The sequence below is a fragment of the Rhinatrema bivittatum genome, chromosome 19 (genome assembly GCF_901001135.1).
Source record: "Rhinatrema bivittatum chromosome 19, aRhiBiv1.1, whole genome shotgun sequence".
NCBI classification, from domain to species: Eukaryota; Metazoa; Chordata; class Amphibia; order Gymnophiona; family Rhinatrematidae; genus Rhinatrema; species Rhinatrema bivittatum.
The window spans coordinates 32688479-32708303 of record NC_042633.1 but is presented as its reverse complement, the minus strand read 5'-3'; the positions used below and the strand labels follow the sequence as shown (position 1 = coordinate 32708303).

Here is a 19825-nt window from a genome sequence, read left to right as displayed (position 1 = left end):
ACAAAGCAGTTCTCCATCAGGTCCTCCGCCCTGAGAGTGCCCATTCATGAACTTCATGTAAACCACAAAGCAGTTCCATTCATGAACTTCATGTAAACCACAAAGCAGTTCTCCATCAGGTCCTCCTCCCTGAGAGTGCCCATTCATGAAACATAGAAACATAGAAACATAGAAATGACGGCAGAAGAAGACCAAACGGCCCATCCAGTCTGCCCAGCAAGCTTCACATTTGTAGAGAGCAGTGATGGAGCTGCAACCAAGTGAAATATCAAGCTTGATTAGTTAGGGGTAGTAGGGGTAGTAACCGCCGCAATAAGCAAGCTACACCCATGTTTATTTGTTTTACCCAGACTGTGTTATTCAGCCCTTATTGGTTGTTTTTCTTCTCCCCTGCCGTTGAAGCAGGGAGCTATGCTGGATATGCGTGTAGTATCAGTTTTTCTTCTCCCCTGCCGTTGAAGTAGAGAGCTATGCTGGATATGCGTGAAGTATCAGTTTCTCTTCTCCCCTGCGGTTGAAGCAGGATATGCATTGAAAGTGAAGTATCAGGCTTATTTGGTTTGGGGTAGTAACCGCCGTAACAAGCCAGCTACTCCCCGCTTTGTGAGTGCGAATCCTTTTTTCCACATTTCCTCTTGCTGTTGTAGCTTAGAGTGATGTTGGAGTCACAGTAACCATGTGTATGTTTATTGAATAAGGGTATTATCTCCAGGCAGTAGCCGTCATTCTGGCGAGCCACCCACTCTTTATTGACGGCCTCTTGATTTTATGGATCCACAGTGTTTATCCCACGCCCCTTTGAAGTCCTTCACAGTTCTGGTCTTCACCACTTCCTTCGGAAGGGCATTCCAGGCATCCACCACCCTCTCAGTGAAGAAATACTTCCTGACATTGGTTCTGAATCTTCCTCCCTGGAGCTTCAAATCGTGACCCCTGGTTCTGCTGATTTTTTTCCTATGGAAAAGGTTTGTCGTTGTCATTGGATCATTAAAACCTTTCAAGTATCTGAAAGTCTGTATCATATCACCTCTGCTCCTCCTTTCCTCCAGGGTGTACATATTTAGATTCTTCAATCTCTCCTCATAAGTCATTTGATGAAGACCTTCCACCTTTTTGGTCGCCCTTCTCTGGACCGCCTCCATCTTGTCTCTGTCTCTTCGGAGATACGGTCTCCAGAACTGAACACAATACTCCAGGTGAGGTCTCACCAAGGACCTGTACAAGGGGATAATCACTTCCCTTTTCTTACTCGATATTCCTCTCTCTATGCAGCCCAGCATTCTTCTGGCTTTAGCTATCGCCTTGTCACATTGTTTCGCCGACTTCAGATCATTAGACACCATCACCCCAAGGTCTCTCTCCTGCTCCGTGCACATCAGCCTTTCTCCCCCCATCGAATACAGTTCATTCGGATTTCCACTCCCCATATGCATGACTTTGCACTTCTTGGCATTGAATGTCAGCTGCCATGTCTTCGACCACTCTTCCATCTTCCTTAAATCCCGTCTCATTCTCTCCACTCCTTCCGGCGTGTCCACTCTGTTGCAGATCTTAGTGTCATCCGCAAAAGACATACCTTACCTTCTATCCCTTCCGCAATGTCGCTCACAAAGATATTGAAAAGGACCGGTCCCAACACCGATCCCTGCGGTACACCGCTTAAAACCGCTCTCTCTTCAGAGAGAGTTCCATTTACCATCACACATTGTCTTCTGTCCGTCAACCAGTTTGCAATCCAGGCCACCACCTCGGCACTCACTCCTAAGCTTCTCATTTTATTCACCAGTCTCCTGTGCGGGACAGTGTCAAAAGCTTTGCTGAAATCCAAGTAGATGACATCGAGTGCTCTTCCTCGATCCAATTCCTTGGTTACCCAGTCAAAAAAGTCAATCAGATTTGTCTGACAGGATCTTCCAATGGTGAATCCATGCTGCCTCTGGTCCAGCAATTCTCCCGACTGTAGATAGTTCACTATTCTCTCTTTCAACAGTGACTCCATTACTTTTCCCACCACCGAAGTGAGGCTAACCGGTCTGTAGTTACCAGCCTCTTCTCTGTTCCCACTCTTGTGAAGCGGGACCACCACCGCTCTCCTCCAATCATTCGGCACCACTCCCGTTTCTAGGGATCTATTGAATAGGTCACACAGCGGACCTGCCAGCACATCTCTGAGCTCCCTCAGTATTCTGGGATGAACTTCATCAGGCCCCATGGCTTTGTCCACTTTCAGTTTCACCAGCTCTTCCCATACATTTTCTACTGTAAATGGAGTTACATCTACTCCATTCCCCTCCAGTTTCTTGTTAACTAGTGTCGGTCCTTCTCCAGGGTCCTCTTTAGTGAACACAGAACTGAAGTATTCATTTAATATTTCTGCCATTTCTTCGTCTCTCTCCACGCATTGATCCTTTCCACCTTTCAATTTCACTATACCATTTTGAACTTTCCTCTTTTCACTGATATATCTGAAAAATGTTTTGTTACCACTCTTTACCTCTTTGGCAATCCTCTCTTCCGCTTGACTTTTTGCCATCTTGATTAATTTCTTCGTCTCCCTCAGTTCTACCAGATATTCTTCTTTGTGTTCCTCCTTTTGGGATCTTTTATATTTCTTGAATGCTGTTCTTTTAGCCTTTATTTTGTCAGCCACCTCCTTTGAGAACCAGATAGGTTTCATTTTTCTTTTGCTTTTCTTTACTTTTCTAACATATAGATTAGTTGCCTTGGTGATTGCTCCTTTTAGATTGGTCCACTGTTGATCCACATCTCTCTCGTTTTCCCAGCCTTTTAGTTCTTCCTCCAGGTACTTCCCCCATTTCATCAAAGTCTGTGTTTTGAACATCAAAACTTGGGTTTTTGTGCTTCTTTTTCGTGTCCTTTTGTGATATTAAACCATACCGTTTGATGATCACTGGTGCTGAGGTGGGCACCCACCTGGACGTCTGAGACATTATCTCCATTAGTGAGCACTAAGTCGAGTATAGCTCCTTCTCTCGTGGGTTCCATTACCATTTGTTTGAATAAAGCTACTTGCAGGGCATCTACTATTTCTCTACTATTTTTAGATTCTGCAGATGGGATTCTCCAGTCTACATCTGGCATATTAAAGTCTCCAACGATCACCACTTCTCCTTTCTTTGCTATCCTGTGGATGTCTTCAATCAGATCTCTGTCGACCTTTTGGTTTGGAGGCCTGTAAACCACTCCAATAAAAATGGATGCCCCATCTTTTTTTAAGTCTGCCCATAGTGCTTCTTCTTTGCCCCATCTTCCTTGCAGCTCAGATGCTTGGATATTGTTTCTGACATATAGAGCCACTCCTCCCCCTTTCCTATCCTCTCTGTCCTTCCTTAACAAGTTATAGCCTGGTATTGCCGTATCCCAGTCATGATATTCCGTAAACCATGTTTCCGTGACAGCAACAATGTCCAAGTCCGCCTCCACCATTAGGGCTTGCAGCTCTGGGATTTTATTACCCAAACTACGAGCATTTGTGCTCATAGCTTTCCAGCTTTCTTTGCTCAGGTTACTGCTGTTCCTGGACTCCTTTTGTGACCTATTTAGTTGAGGTTTGTTATCCACTTTTCTCTTTGCATTTGTGCAAGGGAAGATATTAATGCCTCTGATGACAGAATCATCCATCACTGTGAGCTTTTTTGTTTGGTTTCTGATTTGGAATTTCTGTATGCATTGGGTTTTTTCTCTCTTTTCCGATAACATTTCAAACTTTTTCTCAAGGACTTCTTCAGAATTTAATACAGAGAAGGCATTTTGTACTTGTTGCACTTGATACAGTGTGTGTCTACGGAACACAGGTCTTATTCTACCAGAGCCCACTGAAATACTTTTAAAGTTCCTTAATGGCCTGTGTGAGTGGTGGGATAGAGTTGTGGGTTGCACAGCTTTTAATAATGGGTGTCTGTGGGTTACATGTCTTATCCTACCTGAGCCCACGGTAAATCTCTTTTTTCTTGAGTTTTGGTTATTCAGTGGTAAGTGGAAATTATTTCCTGAATAATGTACCGTGGCTGAGACTCTCTTTATTGAAGCTAATTCAGCTTTAAAGTCATCCAGCTCCTTTTCCAAGGTAGAGAGTTTTGAACAAAAGGGGCAAGCCTTAAGTTTCCATATGATTACCCTCAATATAAAGGCTCCACAGCAGTTGCATTGAATAGTACTCATTTAGGTAAGTTATTTGATTGGTGCACCTAAGGAATAATCAATTTACTAATTTATCTGGTTGCCTATTATGAAGTTAGGATGACTACATTAGAAATACAAACCTAGGGGTGGGTGGGCAGAGGGGTAGGATGGGAGGGAGTTAAACAGTTTATACCTAGGTCAAGGTGGGTAGGGCAAGACACTTTCTGAAAGTTTACTTGTCCTTTAGCTAGTAAAAGGATCCCACAGCACGTATATCCCAATTTGGAACAGATTATATAACAGTTATACAATTAGAGGGATACTGGGAATTTTTTTCTTTTTTTTTTGTGGCTTTTTTGAATCTTACAACAATCTAATATCAAGAAACCAAACAGATTAGTATACAATATAATCAAGAAACCAAACTGATTAGTATACAACACTGGAATAGAAAGGGATTTGAAATCACAGAGCAGTTTTCTACACAGAATCAAACCAATATCAAGGAACCACAGATTATAATACTAGAATAAAAAGGGATTATGAAACACAGAGCAGTATTTCCAAAAACTAGTATCTTATCTGCACTGGAACAGTTGGCTCCTCTCCTGGGCTGTGCACAGGCTGTATTGTTTCTGCTGGCTCACAAGTTAGCTACCTCTAGCCACTGAGTGAGCCACACCCAATCTGGCTATACCTGGACTCTTCTGGATCTGGTCCTCTAGCTAGTAAATTTAAAGATCCTGGAACTGGTCCTCTAGCTAGTAAATGTAAAGGATCCCACAGCACTTATAATCCCAAAATGAAACAGTTTATACCTAGGTCAAGGTGGGTAGGGCAAGACACTTTCTGAAAGTTTACTTGTCCTTTAGCTAGTAAAAGGATCCCACAGCACGTATATCCCAATTTGGAACAGATTATATAACAGTTATACAATTAGAGGGATACTGGGAATTTTTTTCTTTTTTTTTTTGTGGCTTTTTTGAATCTTACAACAATCTAATATCAAGAAACCAAACAGATTAGTATACAATATAATCAAGAAACCAAACTGATTAGTATACAACACTGGAATAGAAAGGGATTTGAAATCACAGAGCAGTTTTCTACACAGAATCAAACCAATATCAAGGAACCACAGATTATAATACTAGAATAAAAAGGGATTATGAAACACAGAGCAGTATTTCCAAAAACTAGTATCTTATCTGCACTGGAACAGTTGGCTCCTCTCCTGGGCTGTGCACAGGCTGTATTGTTTCTGCTGGCTCACAAGTTAGCTACCTCTAGCCACTGAGTGAGCCACACCCAATCTGGCTATACCTGGACTCTTCTGGATCTGGTCCTCTAGCTAGTAAATTTAAAGATCCTGGAACTTCATGTAAACCACAAGGCAGTTCTCCATCAGGTCCTCCGCCCTGAGAGTGCCCATTCATGAACTTCATGTAAACCACAAAGCAGTTCTCCATCAGGTCCTCCAGCCTGAGAGTGCCCATTCATGAACTTCATGTAAACCACAAAGCAGTTCTCCATCAGGTCCTCTGCCCTGAGAGTGCCCATTCATGAACTTCATGTAAACCACAAAGCAGTTCTCCATCAGGTCCTCCACCCTGAGGCTGCCCATTCATGAACTTCATGTAAACCACAAGGCAGTTCTCCATCAGGTCCTCTGCCCTGAGAGTGCCCATTCATGAACTTCATGTAAACCACAAAGCAGTTCTCCATCAGCTCCTCCACCCTGAGAGTGCCCATTCATGAACTTCATGTAAACCACAAAGCAGTTCTCCATCAGTCCTCCACCCTGAGGCTGCCCATTCATGAACTTCATGTAAACCACAAGGCAGTTCTCCATCAGGTCCTCCACCCTGAGGCTGCCCATTCATGAATTTCAGGTAAACCACAAAGCAGTTCTCCATCAGGTCCTCCACCCTGAGGCTGCCCATTCATGAACTTCATGTAAACCACAAGGCAGTTCTCCATCAGGTCCTCCACCCTGAGGCTGCCCATTCATGAATTTCAGGTAAACCACAAAGCAGTTCTCCATCAGGTCCTCAGCCCTGAGAGTGCGCATTCATGAATTTCATGTAAACCGCAAAGCAGTTCTCCATCAGGTCCTCCTCCCTGAGAGTGCCCATTCATGAATTTCAGGTAAACCACAAGGCAGTTCTCCATCAGGTCCTCTACCCCAAAACTACCACCTGATCATTACAATCAAACCTCAAAACAGTTCCTCAACCAAGAGAAAAGACAATTGGTAGGATAAGAGCTGCCCTCCCCGCGGAGGGGCACAGGAGAGTCTGGGGACAGGCTCCCCGCAGGCAGTACAGCGAGATGGCCGCGGCAGCGAGGGGGGAGCTGTAAAATCGCGGCAGGAAGCCGAAGGAAGCGCGGTTAGCGAAAAAAAAACAATGTGCCCCGACTTGAATCGCACAAAAATTAACGGCAGGCCGCTCTTTTGTTTTTTTTAATCGGCTCGGGACAGCGAAGCGAGAAGAGGGACCGGAGCACCGGTATCTTCCCCTGAGCCTTACCTTGCAGGAGCCCTGCGGGGGAACCTACCCCAGCTCCTCAGCCTCCTACGGGGGGGTGGAAGGGCTCGCTGGGAACACCCTAGGAGGCTTTTTTTTTTTCCAAAGTCCTGTTCTCTGCTGACTTTTTTTTTTTTTAAAGCTTGATTCCTTGTCAATTGCAATTTCTCCTCTTTTTTTTTTAAGCTGTTCTCTGCTGACTTTTTTTATTTAAAGCTTGATTCCTTGTCAATTGCAATTTCTTTTTTTTTTTTTAAGCTGTTCTCTGCTGACTTTTTTTTATTTAAAGCTTGATTCCTTGTCAATTGCAATTTCTTTTTTTTTTTTTAAGCTGTTCTCTGCTGACTTTTTTTTTATTTAAAGCTTGATTCCTTGTCAATTGCAATTTCTTTTTTTTTTTTTTTAAAGCTGTTCTCTGCTGACTTTTATTTAAAGCTTGATTCCTTGTCAATTGCAATTTCTTTTTTTTTTTAAAGCTGTTCTCTGCTGACTTTTATTTAAAGCTTGATTCCTTGTCAATTGCAATTTCTTTTTTTTTTTAAAGCTGTTCTCTGCTGACTTTTTTTTTTTTAAAGCTTGATTCCTTGTCAATTGCAATTTCTCCTCTTTTTTTTTAAGCTGTTCTCTGCTGACTTTTTTTTTTAAAGCTTGATTCCTTGTCAATTGCAATTTCTCCTCTTTTTTTTTTTAAGCTGTTCTCTGACTTGTTTTTTATTTAAAGCTTGATTCCTTGTCAATTGCAATTTTTTTTTTTTTTAAAGCTTGATTCCTTGTCAATTGCAATTTCTCCTCTTTTTTTTTTTAAGCTGTTCTCTGCTGACTTTTTTTTATTTAAAGCTTGATTCCTTGTCAATTGCAATTTCTTTTTTTTTTTTTAAGCTGTTCTCTGCTGACTTTTTTTTATTTAAAGCTTGATTCCTTGTCAATTGCAATTTCTTTTTTTTTTTTAAGCTGTTCTCTGCTGACTTTTTTTTTATTTAAAGCTTGATTCCTTGTCAATTGCAATTTTTTTTTTTTTTTTTTAAAGCTGTTCTCTGCTGACTTTTATTTAAAGCTTGATTCCTTGTCAATTGCAATTTCTTTTTTTTTTTAAAGCTGTTCTCTGCTGACTTTTATTTAAAGCTTGATTCCTTGTCAATTGCAATTTCTTTTTTTTTTTTAAAGCTGTTCTCTGCTGACTTTTTTTTTTTTAAAGCTTGATTCCTTGTCAATTGCAATTTCTCCTCTTTTTTTTTTTAAGCTGTTCTCTGCTGACTTTTTTTTTAAAGCTTGATTCCTTGTCAATTGCAATTTCTCCTCTTTTTTTTTTAAGCTGTTCTCTGCTGACTTTTTTTTTTTAAAGCTTGATTCCTTGTCAATTGCAATTTCTCCTCTTTTTTTTTTTAAGCTGTTCTCTGCTGACTTTTTTTTATTTAAAGCTTGATTCCTTGTCAATTGCAATTTCTTTTTTTTTTTTTAAAGCTGTTCTCTGCTGACTTTTTTTTTATTTAAAGCTTGATTCCTTGTCAATTGCAATTTCTTTTTTTTTTTTTTAAAGCTGTTCTCTGCTGACTTTTTTTTTTTTAAAGCTTGATTCCTTGTCAATTGCAATTTTTTTTTTTTTTAAAGCTGTTCTCTGCTGACTTTTTTTTTTTTTTTAAAGCTTGATTCCTTGTCAATTGCAATTTTCCTCTTTTTTTTTTTTTTTTTTTAAAGGGAAATAGTCCCAACCATAAATTCAGGTCAAGACTGCAGGGTTTGCACCACCTCCATCTGCTGGAGACAGAGAAATATCACAGTCTGGACTGATCCTGGTACCTACAGGGAATACCAATTTATAATTTCATTTGAACCAGGGGGATGAATCGAATCAAGCGCAAAAGATCCAGAATTGTTCTCAGCTTATTGAAACAGATCTGTATATCTCCTCCTCTATCTGATTTGAAGATTTGTTCCAAAATACTCCATTTCAGATCAGAAAAATCACGAGCATATTTAATTCAATGTGATTCCAAGGGAGCTGTCATTTTGGCTGTTTTAAGACAACTTGTGTGTTCTCTTAGCCTTGTACAGATCTTTCTTTTCGTTCTGCCAATTTAAAAAAAAAAAATATATTTTTTTTTGATGGGAGCCCAGATGTAAGAGCTTGGGGGCACATGTCTCATGAACCACATGTGACATGCCCCTTCGGCATGTATTCATCATTTACATTGATAGGCATTGTGAAGGGATAACAGTGGCCAATGTTTATGAGTTTATAGAAGAGCAAGTTATATGACCAGTTGACCAATTTTGGTTTTGTGACCTTAAAAAAGGGGAAACAGCAGGACTGGGAGGGGGGGTTTCCATGCAGGAATTTGATCTCCTTTGGGCAAACGCACGTACAATGCTGCCGGGAAGATAGGTGAAGGGCATAAACCAGGTTTCAGAGCTGCCCAGGAACCCCTCCATTCCCTGGCACTCACCTTCCTGATGGGGATATTGTCGCTTTCACAGGACGCCAGGTCTACCTCGATCCTCTCCATCAGCCCCTCCAGCTGTTCCCGCACGTCCCGGGCTCGTCTCATTGAGCGGAACTGAATGAAGTTCTCGTAGCACCACTGCGTGGAAAAGCTGCTTTCTACCCACTGAGAAAGGAAGCAGGGGGAGACGCAGTCACAGTCATGCGGAGACGGGCACAGGGGTACAGAGCTTGTCACCTCTAGGGCACTGGGGACGGGAGGGCTCAGGGGATGGGCACAGGGACACAGAGCCTGTCACCTCTAGGGCACTGGGAACAGGAAGGCTCAGGGGATGGGCACAGGGATACAGAGCCTGTCACCTCTAGGGCACTGGGGACGGGAGGGCTCAGGGGATGGGCACAGGGACACAGAGCCTGTCACCTCTAGGGCACTGGGAACGGGAGGGCTCAGGGGATGGGCACAGGGATACAGAGCCTGTCACCTCTAGGGCACTGGGAACGGGAGGGCTCAGGGGATGGGCACAGGGATACAGAGCCTGTCACCTCTAGGGCACTGGGAACGGGAAGGCTCAGGGGATGGGCACAGGGACACAGAGCCTGTCACCTCTAGGGCACTGGGAACGGGAGGGCTCAGGGGATGGGCACAGGGACACAGAGCCTGTCACCTCTAGGGCACTGGGAACGGGAGGGCTCAGGGGATGGGCACAGGGATACAGAGCCTGTCACCTCTAGGGCACTGGGAACGGGAGGGCTCAGGGGATGGGCACAGGGATACAGAGCCTGTCACCTCTAGGGCACTGGGGACGGGAGGGCTCAGGGGATGGGCACAGGGATACAGAGCCTGTCACCTCTAGGGCACTGGGGACGGGAGGGCTCAGGGGATGGGCACAGGGACACAGAGCCTGTCACCTCTAGGGCACTGGGAACAGGAAGGCTCAGGGGATGGGCACAGGGATACAGAGCCTGTCACCTCTAGGGCACTGGGGACGGGAGGGCTCAGGGGATGGGCACAGGGACACAGAGCCTGTCACCTCTAGGGCACTGGGAACGGGAGGGCTCAGGGGATGGGCACAGGGATACAGAGCCTGTCACCTCTAGGGCACTGGGAACGGGAGGGCTCAGGGGATGGGCACAGGGATACAGAGCCTGTCACCTCTAGGGCACTGGGAACGGGAAGGCTCAGGGGATGGGCACAGGGATACAGAGCCTTTCACCTCTAGGGCACTGGGAACGGGAGGGCTCAGGGGATGGGCACAGGGATACACAGCCTGTCACCTCTAGGGCACTGGGAACTGGAGGGCTCAGGGGATGGGCACAGGGATACAGAGCCTGTCACCTCTAGGGCACTGGGGACGGGAGGGCTCAGGGGATGGGCACAGGGATACAGAGCCTGTCACCTCTAGGGCACTGGGGACGGGAGGGCTCAGGGGATGGGCACAGGGATACAGAGCCTGTCACCTCTAGGGCACTGGGAACGGGAAGGCTCAGGGGATGGGCACAGGGATACAGAGCCTCTCACCTCTAGGGCACTGGGGACGGGAGGGCTCAGGGGATGGGCACTGGGGACAGGAGGGCTCAGGGGATGGGCACAGGGATACAGAGCCTGTCACCTCTAGGGCACTGGGAACGGGAGGGCTCAGGGGATGGGCACAGGGATACAGAGCCTCTCACCTCTAGGGCACTGGGAACGGGAAGGCTCAGGGGATGGGCACAGGGATACAGAGCCTGTCACCTCTGGGGCACTGGGAACGGGAGGGCTCAGGGCATGGGCACAGGGATACAGAGCCTGTCACCTCTAGGGCACTGGGGACAGGAGGGCTCAGGGGATGGGCACTGGGGACGGGAGGGCTCAGGGGATGGGCACTGGGGACAGGAGGGCTCAGGGGATGGGCACAGGGATACAGAACCTGTCACCTCTAGGGCACTGGGGACAGGAGGGCTCAGGGGATGGGCACAGGGATACAGAGCCTGTCACCTCTAGGGCACTGGGAACGGGAAGGATCAGGGGATGGGCACAGGGATACAGAGCCTCTCACCTCTAGGGCACTGGGAACGGGAAGGCTCAGGGGATGGGCACAGGGATACAGGGCCTGTCACCTCTAGGGCACTGGGGACGGGAGGGCTCAGGGGATGGGCACAGGGATACAGAGCCTGTCACCTCTAGGGCACTGGGAACGGGAAGGCTCAGGGGATGGGCACAGGGATACAGAGCCTCTCACCTCTAGGGCACTGGGAACGGGAAGGCTCAGGGGATGGGCACAGGGATACAGGGCCTGTCACCTCTAGGGCACTGGGGACGGGAGGGCTCAGGGGATGGGCACAGGGATACAGAGCCTGTCACCTCTGGGGCACTGGGAACGGGAAGGCTCAGGGGATGGGCGCAGGGATACAGAGCCTGTCACCTCTAGGGCACTGTGGATGGGAGGGCTCAGGGGATGGGCGCAGGGATACAGAGCCTGTCACCTCTAGGGCACTGGGGATGGGAGGGCTCAGGGGATGGGGACAGGGATACAGAGCCTGTCACCTCTAGGGCACTGTGGATGGGAGGGCTCAGGGGATGGGCACAGGGATACAGAGCCTGTCACCTCTAGGGCACTGTGGATGGGAGGGCTCAGGGGATGGGCACAGGGATACAGAGCCTGTCACCTCTAGGGCACTGGGGATGGGAGGGCTCAGGGGATGGGCACAGGGATACAGAGCCTGTCACCTCTAGGGCACTGGGGACGGGAGGGCTCAGGGGATGGGCACAGGGATACAGAGCCTGTCACCTCTAGGGCACTGGGGACGGGAGGGCTCAGGGGATGGGCACAGGGATACAGAGCCTGTCACCTCTGGGGCACTGGGAACGGGAAGGCTCAGGGGATGGGCACAGGGATACAGAGCCTGTCACCTCTAGGGCACTGGGGACGGGAGGGCTCAGGGGATGGGCGCAGGGATACAGAGCCTGTCACCTCTGGGGCACTGAGAACGGGAAGGCTCAGGGGATGGGCGCAGGGATACAGAGCCTGTCACCTCTAGGGCACTGGGGACGGGAGGGCTCAGGGGATGGGCACAGGGACACAGAGCCTGTCACCTCTAGAGCACTGGGGACGGGAGGGCTCAGGGGATGGGCACAGGGATACAGAGCCTGTCACCTCTAGGGCACTGGGGACGGGAGGGCTCAGGGGATGGGCACAGGGATACAGAGCCTGTCACCTCTAGGGCACTGGGGACGGGAGGGCTCAGGGGATGGGCACAGGGATACAGAGCCTGTCACCTCTAGGGCACTGGGGACGGGAGGGCTCAGGGGATGGGTGCAGGGATACAGAGCCTGTCACCTCTAGGGCACTGGGGACGGGAGGGCTCAGGGGATGGGCACAGGGATACAGAGCCTCTCACCTCTAGGGCACTGGGGACAGGAGGGCTCAGGGGATGGGCACAGGGATACAGAGCCTCTCACCTCTAGGGCACTGGGGACGGGAGGGCTCAGGGGATGGGCACAGGGATACAGAGCCTGTCACCTCTAGGGCACTGGGGACGGGAGGGCTCAGGGGATGGGCACAGGGATACAGAGCCTCTCACCTCTAGGGCACTGGGGACGGGAGGGATCAGAGGATGGGCACAGGGATACAGAGCCTTTCACCTCTAGGGCACTGGGGACGGGAGGGCTCAGGGGATGGGCACAGGGATACAGAGCCTGTCACCTCTAGGGCACTGGGGACGGGAGGGCTCAGGGGATGGGCACAGGGATACAGAGCCTGTCACCTCTAGGGCACTGGGGACGGGAGGGCTCAGGGGATGGGCACAGGGATACAGAGCCTGTCACCTCTAGGGCACTGGGGACGGGAGGGCTCAGGGGATGGGCACAGGGATACAGAGCCTGTCACCTCTAGGGCACTGTGGACGGGAGGGCTCAGGGGATGGGCACAGAGATACAGAGCCTGTCACCTCTAGGGCACTGGGGACGGGAGGGCTCAGGGGATGGGCACAGGGATACAGAGCCTGTCACCTCTAGGGCACTGGGGACGGGAGGGCTCAGGGGACGGGCACAGGGATACAGAGCCTGCCACCTCTAGGGCACTGGGGACGGGAGGGCTGAGGGGATGGGCACAGAGATACAGAGCCTGTCACCTCTAGGGCACTGGGGACGGGAGGGCTCAGGGGATGGGCACAGGGATACAGAGCCTGTCACCTCTAGGGCACTGGGAACGGGAGGGCTCAGGAGATGGGCACAGGGATACAGAGCCTGTCACCTCTAGGGCACTAGGGACGGGAGGGCTCAGGAGATGGGCACAGGGATACAGAGCCTGTCACCTCTAGGGCACTGGGGACGGGAGGGCTCAGGGGATGGGCACAGGGATACAGAGCCTGTCACCTCTGGGGCACTGGGAACGGGAGGGCTCAGGGGATGGGCACAGGGATACAGAGCCTGTCACCTCTAGGGCACTGGGGACGGGAGGGCTCAGGGGATGGGCACAGGGATACAGAGCCTGTCACCTCTAGGGCACTGGGAACGGGAGGGCTCAGGGGATGGGCACAGGGATACAGAGCCTGTCACCTCTGGGGCACTGGGAACGGGAGGGCTCAGGGGATGGGCACAGGGATACAGAGCCTGTCACCTCTAGGGCACTGGGGACGGGAGGGCTCAGGGGATGGGCACAGGGATACAGAGCCTGTCACCTCTAGGGCACTGGGGACGGGAGGGCTCAGGGGATGGGCACAGGGATACAGAGCCTGTCACCTCTAGGGCACTGGGAACAGGAGGGCTCAGGGGATGGGCACAGGGATACAGAGCCTGTCACCTCTAGGGCACTGTGGATGGGAGGGCTCAGGGGATGGGCACAGGGATACAGAGCCTGTCACCTCTAGGGCACTGGGGACGGGAGGGCTCAGGGGATGGGCACAGGGATACAGAGCCTGTCACCTCTAGGGCACTGGGGACGGGAGGGCTCAGGAGATGGGCACAGGGATACAGAGCCTCTCACCTCTAGGGCACTGGGGACAGGAGGGCTCAGGGGATGGGCACAGGGATACAGAGCCTGTCACCTCTAGGGCACTGGGAACAGGAGGGCTCAGGGGATGGGCACAGGGATACAGAGCCTGTCACCTCTAGGGCACTGGGGATGGGAGGGCTCAGGGGATGGGCACAGGGATACAGAGCCTGTCACCTCTAGGGCACTGGGGAAGGGAGGGCTCAGGGGATGGGCGCAGGGATACAGAGCCTGTCACCTCTGGGGCACTGGGAACGGGAGGGCTCAGGGGATGGGCACAGGGACACAGAGCCTCTCACCTCTAGGGCACTGGGGACGGGAGGGCTCAGGAGATGGGCACAGGGATACAGAGCCTCTCACCTCTAGGGCACTGGGGACAGGAGGGCTCAGGGGATGGGAACAGGGATACAGAGCCTCTCACCTCTAGGGCACTGGGGACAGGAGGGCTCAGGGGATGGGCACAGGGATACAGAGCCTGTCACCTCTAGGGCACTGGGAACAGGAGGGCTCAGGGGATGGGCACAGGGATACAGAGCCTGTCACCTCTGGGGCAGTGGGAACGGGAGGGCTCAGGGGATGGGCACAGGGATACAGAGCCTGTCACCTCTAGGGCACTGGGGACGGGAGGGCTCAGGGGATGGGCGCAGGGATACAGAGCCTGTCACCTCTGGGGCACTGGGGACGGGAGGGCTCAGGGGATGGGCACAGGGACACAGAGCCTGTCACCTCTGGGGCACTGGGGATGGGGAGGGCTCAGGGGATGGGCACAGGGACACAGAGCCTGTCACCTCTGGGGCACTGGGGATGGGGAGGGCTCAGGGGATGGGCACAGGGATACAGAGCCTGTCACCTCTAGGGCACTGGGGACGGGAGGGCTCAGGGGATGGGCACAGGGATACAGAGCCTCTCACCTCTAGGGCACTGGGGACGGGAGGGCTCAGGGGATGGGCACAGGGATACAGAGCCTGTCACCTCTAGGGCACTGGGGAAGGGAGGGCTCAGGGGATGGGCACAGGGATACAGAGCCTGTCACCTCTAGGGCACTGGGGAAGGGAGGGCTCAGGGGATGGGCACAGGGATACAGAGCCTGTCACCTCTAGGGCACTGGGGAAGGGAGGACTCAGGGGATGGGCACAGGGATACAGAGCCTGTCACCTCTAGGGCACTGGGGAAGGGAGTGCTCAGGGGATGGGCACAGGGATACAGAGCCTGTCACCTCTAGGGCACTGGGGACGGGAGGGCTCAGGGGATGGGCACAGGGATACAGAGCCTGTCACCTCTAGGGCACTGGGGAAGGGAGGGCTCAGGGGATGGGCACAGGGATACAGAGCCTGTCACCTCTAGGGCACTGGGGAAGGGAGGGCTCAGGGGAGGGGCACAGGGATACAGAGCCTGTCACCTCTAGGGCACTGGGGAAGGGAGGGCTCAGGGGATGGGCACAGGGATACAGAGCCTGTCACCTCTAGGGCACTGGGGACGGGAGGGCTCAGGGGATGGGCACAGGGATACAGAGCCTGTCACCTCTAGGGCACTGGGGAAGGGAGGGCTCAGGGGATGGGCACAGGGATACAGAGCCTGTCACCTCTAGGGCACTGGGGAAGGGAGTGCTCAGGGGATGGGCACAGGGATACAGAGCCTGTCACCTCTAGGGCACTGGGGAAGGGAGGGCTCAGGGGATGGGCACAGGGATACAGAGCCTGTCACCTCTGGGGCACTGGGGAAGGGAGGGCTCAGGGGATGGGCACAGGGATACAGAGCCTGTCACCTCTAGGGCACTGGGGACGGGAGGGCTCAGGGGATGGACACAGGGATACAGAGCCTGTCACCTCTGGGGCACTGGGGACGGGAGGGCTCAGGAGATGGGCACAGGGATACAGAGCCTGTCACCTCTAGGGCACTGGGGACGGGAGGGCTCAGGGGATGGGCACAGGGATACAGAGCCTGTCACCTCTAGGGCACTGGGGACGGGAGGGCTCAGGGGATGGGCACAGGGATACAGAGCCTGTCACCTCTGGGGCACTGGGGACGGGAGGGCTCAGGAGATGGGCACAGGGATATAGAGCCTGTCACCTCTAGGGCACTGGGGACGGGAGGGCTCAGGGGATGGGCACAGGGATACAGAGCCTGTCACCTCTAGGGCACTGGGGACGGGAGGGCTCAGGGGATGGGCACAGGGATACAGAGCCTCTCACCTCTAGGGCACTGGGGACGGGAGGGCTCAGGGGATGGGCACAGGGATACAGAGCCTGTCACCTCTAGGGCACTGGGGACGGGAGGGCTCAGGGGATGGGCACAGGGATACAGAGCCTCTCACCTCTAGGGCACTGGGGACGGGAGGGCTCAGGGGATGGGCACAGGGATACAGAGCCTGTCACCTCTAGGGCACTGTGGATGGGAGGGCTCAGGGGATGGGCACAGGGATACAGAGCCTGTCACCTCTAGGGCACTGGGGATGGGAGGGCTCAGGGGATGGGCACAGGGATACAGAGCCTGTCACCTCTAGGGCACTGGGGACGGGAGGGCTCAGGGGATGGGCACAGGGACACAGAGCCTCTCACCTCTAGGGCACTGGGGATGGGAGGGCTCAGGGGATGGGCACAGGGATACAGAGCCTGTCACCTCTAGGGCACTGGGGACGGGAGGGCTCAGGGGATGGGCGCAGGGATACAGAGCCTGTCACCTCTAGGGCACTGGGGACAGGAGGGCTCAGGGGATGGGCACAGGGACACAGAGCCTGTCACCTCTAGGGCACTGGGGACGGGAGGGCTCAGGGGATGGGCGCAGGGATACAGAGCCTGTCACCTCTAGGGCACTGGGGATGGGAGGGCTCAGGGGATGGGCGCAGGGATACAGAGCCTGTCACCTCTAGGGCACTGTGGATGGGAGGGCTCAGGGGATGGGCACAGGGATACAGAGCCTGTCACCTCTAGGGCACTGTGGATGGGAGGGCTCAGGGGATGGGCACAGGGATACAGAGCCTGTCACCTCTAGGGCACTGTGGACGGGAGGGCTCAGGGGATGGGCACAGGGATACAGAGCCTGTCACCTCTAGGGCACTGGGGACGGGAGGGCTCAGGGGATGGGCACAGGGATACAGAGCCTGTCACCTCTAGGGCACTGGGGACGGGAGGGCTCAGGGGATGGGCGCAGGGATACAGAGCCTGTCACCTCTAGGGCACTGGGGACAGGAGGGCTCAGGGGATGGGCGCAGGGACACAGAGCCTGTCACCTCTAGGGCACTGGGGACGGGAGGGCTCAGGGGATGGGCGCAGGGATACAGAGCCTGTCACCTCTAGGGCACTGGGGACGGGAGGGCTCAGGGGATGGGCACAGGGATACAGAGCCTGTCACCTCTAGGGCACTGTGGATGGGAGGGCTCAGGGGATGGGCACAGGGATACAGAGCCTGTCACCTCTAGGGCACTGTGGATGGGAGGGCTCAGGGGATGGGCACAGGGATACAGAGCCTGTCACCTCTAGGGCACTGGGGACGGGAGGGCTCAGGGGATGGGCACAGGGACACAGAGCCTGTCACCTCTGGGGCACTGGGGACGGGAGGGCTCAGGGGATGGGCACAGGGATACAGAGCCTGTCACCTCTAGGGCACTGGGGATGGGAGGGCTCAGGGGATGGGCACAGGGACACAGAGCCTGTCACCTCTAGGGCACTGGGGATGGGAGGGCTCAGGGGATGGGCACAGGGACACAGAGCCTGTCACCTCTAGGGCACTGGAGACGGGAGGGCTCAGGGGATGGGCACAGGGATACAGAGCCTGTCACCTCTAGGGCACTGGGGATGGGAGGGCTCAGGGGATGGGCACAGGGACACAGAGCCTGTCACCTCTAGGGCACTGGGGATGGGAGGGCTCAGGGGATGGGCACAGAGACACAGAGCCTGTCACCTCTAGGGCACTGGGGACGGGAGGGCTCAGGGGATGGGCACAGAGATACAGAGCCTGTCACCTCTGGGGCATTGGGGACGAGAGGGCTCAGGGGATGGGCACAGGGATACAGAGCCTGTCACCTCTAGGGCACTGGGGATGGGAGGGCTCAGGAGATGGGCACAGGGATACAGAGCCTCTCACCTCTGGGGCACTGGGGACGGGAGGGCTCAGGGGATGGGCACAGGGATACAGAGCCTGTCACCTCTAGGGCACTGGGGACGGGAGGGCTCAGGGGATGGGCACAGGGATACAGAGCCTCTCACCTCTGGGGCACTGGGGACGGGAGGGCTCAGGGGATGGGCACAGGGATACAGAGCCTGTCACCTCTAGGGCACTGGGGACGGGAGGGCTCAGGGGATGGGCACAGGGACACAGAGCCTGTCACCTCTAGGGCACTGGGGATGGGAGGGCTCAGGGGATGGGCACAGGGACACAGAGCCTGTCACCTCTAGGGCACTGGGGACGGGAGGGCTCAGGGGATGGGCACAGAGATACAGAGCCTGTCACCTCTGGGGCATTGGGGACGAGAGGGCTCAGGGGATGGGCACAGGGATACAGAGCCTCTCACCTCTAGGGCACTGGGGACGGGAGGGCTCAGGGGATGGGCACAGGGATACAGAGCCTCTCACCTCTGGGGCACTGGGGACGGGAGGGCTCAGGGGATGGGCACAGGGATACAGAGCCTGTCACCTCTAGGGCACTGGGGACGGGAGGGCTCAGGGGATGGGCACAGGGATACAGAGCCTGTCACCTCTAGGGCACTGGGGACGGGAGGGCTCAGGGGATGGGCACAGGGACACAGAGCCTGTCACCTCTAGGGCACTGGGGACGGGAGGGCTCAGGGGATGGGCACAGGGATACAGAGTCTGTCACCTCTGGGGCACTGGGGACGGGAGGGCTGAGGGGATGGGCACAGGGATACAGAGCCTCTCACCTCTAGGGCACTGGGGACGGGAGGGCTCAGGGGATGGGCACAGGGATACAGAGCCTGTCAGCTCTAGGGCACTGGAGACGGGAGGGCTCAGGGGATGGGCACAGGGATACAGAGCCTGTCACCTCTAGGGCACTGGGGACGGGAGGGCTCAGGGGATGGGCACAGGGACACAGAGCCTGTCACCTCTAGGGCACTGGGGACGGGAGGGCTCAGGGGATGGGCACAGGGATACAGAGCCTGTCACCTCTATGGCACTGGGGACGGGAGGGCTCAGGGGATGGGCACAGGGATACAGAGTCTGTCACCTCTGGGGCACTGGGGACGGGAGGGCTCAGGGGATGGGCACAGGGATACAGAGCCTGTCACCTCTAGGGCACTGTGGATGGGAGGGCTCAGGGGATGGGCACAGGGATACAGAGCCTGTCACCTCTAGGGCACTGGGGACGGGAGGGCTCAGGGGATGGGCACAGGGATACAGAGCCTGTCACCTCTAGGGCACTGGGGACGGGAGGGCTCAGGGGATGGGCACAGGGATACAGAGCCTCTCACCTCCAGGACACACACAGGGGCCCTCATTTTACCCTTTTCTCACCTGCGTGTAAACATTGAGCAGCACCAGGTGGTCTCCGCCAGGCACAAAGAAATTCATCCTGGCGTTGTCGGCATGCACCACCTTGTCTTTGGGTCGGTAGAAGATGGCGTTGTTCACAGAGAGCATGGCTGCGATGGTGAGGATTTGTTCTGAACACTTGTACCTGAGAGAAACGAGATGCGGAACTGGGATTCCCAGCACGCAACACACACACACACAGACGCAGACACATACACACACACAGACGCAGACACATGCACAGACGCAGACACATGC

The 19825-nt window shown here is 53.6% G+C and overlaps 1 protein-coding gene across 2 annotated transcripts in view; it reads right to left on the bottom strand.

Annotated features, from left to right (window-relative positions):
- The window catches only part of DHX16 (DEAH-box helicase 16), a 49004-nt gene that overhangs the window by 7244 nt on the left and 21935 nt on the right, over positions 1 to 19825 (bottom strand). For both annotated transcript variants that reach the window (XM_029585599.1, XM_029585600.1), the window contains exons 17-18: positions 19550 to 19712; positions 9116 to 9277 (exon numbers count right to left, since the gene is read on the bottom strand). In XM_029585599.1, the coding sequence (XP_029441459.1) occupies positions 9116 to 9277; positions 19550 to 19712 (325 nt within the window). The remainder of the gene's footprint in view (positions 1 to 9115; positions 9278 to 19549; positions 19713 to 19825) is intronic.